The sequence below is a fragment of the Apium graveolens genome, chromosome 2, assembly GCF_009905375.1.
Source record: "Apium graveolens cultivar Ventura chromosome 2, ASM990537v1, whole genome shotgun sequence".
NCBI lineage: Eukaryota > Viridiplantae > Streptophyta > Magnoliopsida > Apiales > Apiaceae > Apium > Apium graveolens.
The window spans coordinates 212,579,151-212,583,545 of record NC_133648.1 but is presented as its reverse complement, the minus strand read 5'-3'; the positions used below and the strand labels follow the sequence as shown (position 1 = coordinate 212,583,545).

Sequence of the window (4,395 nt, the reverse complement as noted above, 5' to 3'; positions counted from 1 at the left end):
AACCAATATACCCCTTCCTTGACAAGCGGTGATGATATTTCCGTTTACCCACTCTATTGCTCTGTAACTTACGTTGTTCCTGCACCAAAATAAATTAGTAAAAATTAATAAATATTATTTAACCAAAATCTATTTAATCATTTAGCAAGTAAAATGGCAATCATGTATATTTTATTAGTAGAATATATTCATACCAGCCATTTGGGGCTCGTCCTCTCTGCAACAAATTTCTTCCAAGGTTCTTTACCAACAAACACATACTTCTTCGGAGGCTTCATCAATTTCTTCTTTTTTCCAATAAATGGCATCACATATTTTGCAGTTAAATCAGCTTTAAACTCCCTCCATTTTTCACCTGTCGATTGTAGCACAAGCTTCTCACTTTCTGGGGCAATTTTGAATGTGTCCTAAAGAGCCACATAATATAAATTAGCCACATAATTTACAGTCACAATTTAAATAAAATGAAGAAGTCAACAAGGGATATAATTTACCTGGACATCATCCCATAATTTTGCTTTTAGATCACAATCCACTTTTGGCCAGTTTTCAGTGTCGATTGGAATCATTGTCCTTGCGAGCATTCCTATGTAAGACTGTAAAGTAGGCCTGGTATTTCCGATGGGAACTCCAAAATCATTGTATCTAACTTTAAATTTCTTTCCCCGAGCTTTCTTCACCACTACTTTGTGAAGAGCTGAAACACCACGCGCACCTCCTAGCCTTTTTTTTGCAGATTCAGAAGTGGTCATCGTTTCTTCACAACTACTTTGAGTTTGATATTGTGGAGGGACTTGAACCAACTTTTCATTACAAGTCTCTGAAGTTTTGACATCAGGAACAATCTCATCATCAACCTTTTCAGAGTTATTCTTCCTGTCATTTTCTTCGAAAATTACTTTCTTGGCTTTTTGCTTCTTTGCCATTTTGCTCCCTTAGTCTGCATTAAATTGAATAATAAAGCCATCAGTTGAACAATATATTTTCAGTCCGTCATTAATTACAGTCAAGCATAAATAATAAATTGTAAAATCAGCAAGTACGAATACAACTATATAAGAACAATAATTTATCTAAACTGCAATCAGTAATTAATCACATCCGAAATAACTCTAAAGTATTTTATAGAAGTACAATTAAATAATGCAAAATAATTAAAGAAAAAATAATGCCATCAATCAGTAATTATGGATGAACTACTTATATGATTATAACAATGCAAAATAAAAGAAAAAAAATTAACAATATATTTTACACATTATAACACAATTAAAGGCAAATATATTTGGTTCATTCAGTCATTCAAATTCCCATTTAGATATATATTTTACATAAAGCTACATCATCAGTCAGTAACGACATTAGGTGCAGGAGTTTTAGTAGCAGTATTTTTAATCCAAATTCCCTCAACATTAGGTCTAGCAGTATGAGCGACATCATCAGTAGTGACATCAGTTGCGGGGATTTCAGTGTAGAATGGGGGATGTTCCATGATCGTGTCTCCTAAGTCATCTTCATTATACAATTCTTGGTAGTCTCGAGTTGTGGAGGACAGAACAATAGACCAGGTAGCATCAACGGGATCTTCAAGGTAAAACACTTGCTTGACTTGGTCAACAGAAACATATTTATCTTTTTTGTGACCTTGTCGACTAAAATCCACAAGTGTGAACCCAAGATCATCAACCCTTATTCCTTTATCATTACTTGCCCATTTACACAGGAACAAGGGAGCTTTGAATGCATGGTAGTCTAATTCCCATATCTCTTGTATGATACCGTAAAATGTCAAATCACTTTCTACGGGGTTCAAGTCCTTGGCACTAGAAACCTGGACCGCTTTAGCAATGACAGACAACCCGCTGTTTTGAACAACGCGTATGTCATCTCGTTCCTTTGTAAAATATCGCACTCCATTCACTAGATAACCTTGATAAGTTAGTACTGAAAATGATGGCTTGGCAGCGAGCCATCTTATCGTATCTGAAACACCTTTGTTGTTCTCCCTTAGTTCATCATTCACCTACAGATATGATAAGAAATTTTAAATCCTAAATAGCTAATAGTCGTCATTACACTACAGATCAAAGAACCTAATACAACACTGACTTTGTTTTGAAACCAATCAGCAAAGAGCCGATTGTGCTCTCTCATGAGCCAATGTAAGCTTTTCCTTTTCCCTCGGTGAATTTCTTCAAGATATTCCTTATGCATTCTGAAAAATGCATATAGAATGATATATTAAAGACACATTACAAGACTAATTACTGGATAATGAGGAATTGAAAACAACAAACTGCATAAACTCACAGAATATATGGAAACACTTCAGCGTTGTTTAGAAGGACATGTAGATGTGCTTCATCTCGCTCCTTCTCTTCCACTGATTTTATTATCATAGCGGATAATGGACCTGATATCTTATTATCTTGGTCCTTTGGAAGACCGGCAGTGGAGTAATTCTGACTAAGAAACTCGGTGCAGAATTCTACGGACTCTTCTCCAAGGTAACTCTCTGCCATACAACCTTCGGGATAATAACGGTTTCGAACATAACTCTTTAGTACTTTATTAAACCATTCAAACGCATACATCCACCTATAAAATACTGGTCCACATAAGCGTAGTTCCTGGACCAAGTGGACTACTATATGTACCATTACATCAAAAAATGACGCATGGAAAACCTTTTCTAGATCGCACAAGGTTAGTATAACATCTGACTGCAGCTTATCCAGTTTTGACACATCTACTACTTTGTTGCACAAAGCATTAAAAAAGAAACACAATCTAATAATTGTGACCCTAACATGCTTCGGAAGAACGGAGCGTATTGCAACCGAGAGTAATTGTTGGAGAAGAATGTGGCAATCATGTGATTTCAGCCCGAAAATATTCAAATCAGGCATGGAAACACAATTTTTTATGTTCGATGCATGTCCGTATGGAAGTTTCATCGACATTAATGATGACAAGAAAGTCTTTTTTTCTGTCTTTGACAAAGTAAAGGGAGAAGGAGGCAAATAGGTTTTCTTTACTCCTACTTGGGGAGCCAAATCAGATCTAACGCCCATTTCCATCATATCACGATGGGCTGCCGCACTATCCTTTGTCTTATGGCGCATATTTAGTAATGTGCCAATCAGACTATCACATACATTCTTCTCGACATGCATGACATCAATACAGTGCCTAACATGGTGAAATTTCCAGTATTCTAACTCGAAAAATACTGACTTTTTCTTCCATGGACTTTCAACCTTCTTTGCCTTCTTCATTTTCTTCCCAAATTCAAATTTGATTTGTTCTTGCTCTGCTAACACTTCTTCTCCTGATAGGGTTCGACGCGGCTGCCCAAACTCTTGTTGTCCATTAAAAGCAGCCTTCTGCCTTCTATAAGGATGATGTAGAGGCAAATATCGACGATGCCCTTGGTAGCACATTTTCCTACTATGAGTCAAAAATTTAGCTACGGTGTCATCTCCACAAACTGGACAACACTTATAACCCTTATTAACGCAGCCAGATAAATTTGCGTAAGCAGGGAAGTCATTTATCGTCCACATTAAAACTGCTTTTAAAGTGAAAAATGATTTGTTATACGCGTCATACATATTTGGTTCCCTTTCCTTCCAAAGCTTTTTTAAATCATCAATCATCGGTTGTAAGTAGATGTCGATGTTATTACCAGGCTCATGCGGGCCAGGGACCAATATCGACACCATCATAAATTTTCTTTTCATACATCACCAGGGAGGAAGATTGTAAGTCACCAATATGACTGGCCAGCAACTATATCTATTAGATAGGCCATTATTGTGCGGGTTTACACCATCCGCCGATAAAGCCAAGCGAAGCTTTCTCGGTTCACTACCAAAGGATGGCCACCTATAATCTATATTTTTCCAAGATGGAGAGTCGGCTGGATGTCGCATTTTACCATCTTGTGTCCGCTGTTGCGCATGCCAACACATTAGTTTAGCGGTGGAAGGAGATTTAAACATACGTTTAAATCTAGGAATTATTGGAAAATACCACATGACTTTGGCTGGAAGATTAATCCTCTCTTCACCTTTCTTTGTCAACTTCCACCGAGAAAGTCGACATTTAGGACACTTGGTTGCATCAGCATGTACACCCCTGTACAGTACACAGTCATTCGGACATGAATGGAACTTTATATACTCTAGACCTAAATTGGAGAGGTTTTTTTTTGCTTCATATACATTACTAGGTAACACATTATCTTTGGGAAGTAGAGACCCAACAGAAGAAAGGAGGTCAGTGAAGGCACTATCGGTAATACCAAACCTAGATTTCCAGTTATGTAACTTCAATATCGACTCTAACTTAGTACAGTCACTACCCTCATATAGAGGTTGCTCAGCATCGGCT

General features: G+C 37.2%; 1 protein-coding gene across 1 annotated transcript; it reads right to left on the bottom strand.

The window, feature by feature from the left end:
• Nucleotides 1–1,345: 1,345 nt before the first annotated feature.
• LOC141696683 (uncharacterized) lies at nucleotides 1,346–3,725 on the bottom strand. The gene is made up of 3 exons (XM_074500799.1): nucleotides 2,311–3,725; nucleotides 2,110–2,215; nucleotides 1,346–2,023 (listed from the first exon to the last, which is right to left on the bottom strand). Exons 1-3 carry the CDS (start codon nucleotides 3,723–3,725, stop codon nucleotides 1,346–1,348), a joined length of 2,199 nt encoding a protein of 732 aa, XP_074356900.1.
• Nucleotides 3,726–4,395: the final 670 nt, after the last annotated feature.

Coding starts and splice junctions, on each gene's coding strand:
- LOC141696683 (XM_074500799.1), bottom strand. CDS start 3,725: ATGGTGTCGATATTGGTCCCTGGCCCGCATGAGCCTGGTAATAACATC. Junction 2,216..2,310: donor GAAGTGTTTCCATATATTCT/GTGAGTTTATGC, acceptor TGCATTTTTCAG/AATGCATAAGGAATATCTTG. Junction 2,024..2,109: donor CTGATTGGTTTCAAAACAAA/GTCAGTGTTGTA, acceptor TCATATCTGTAG/GTGAATGATGAACTAAGGGA.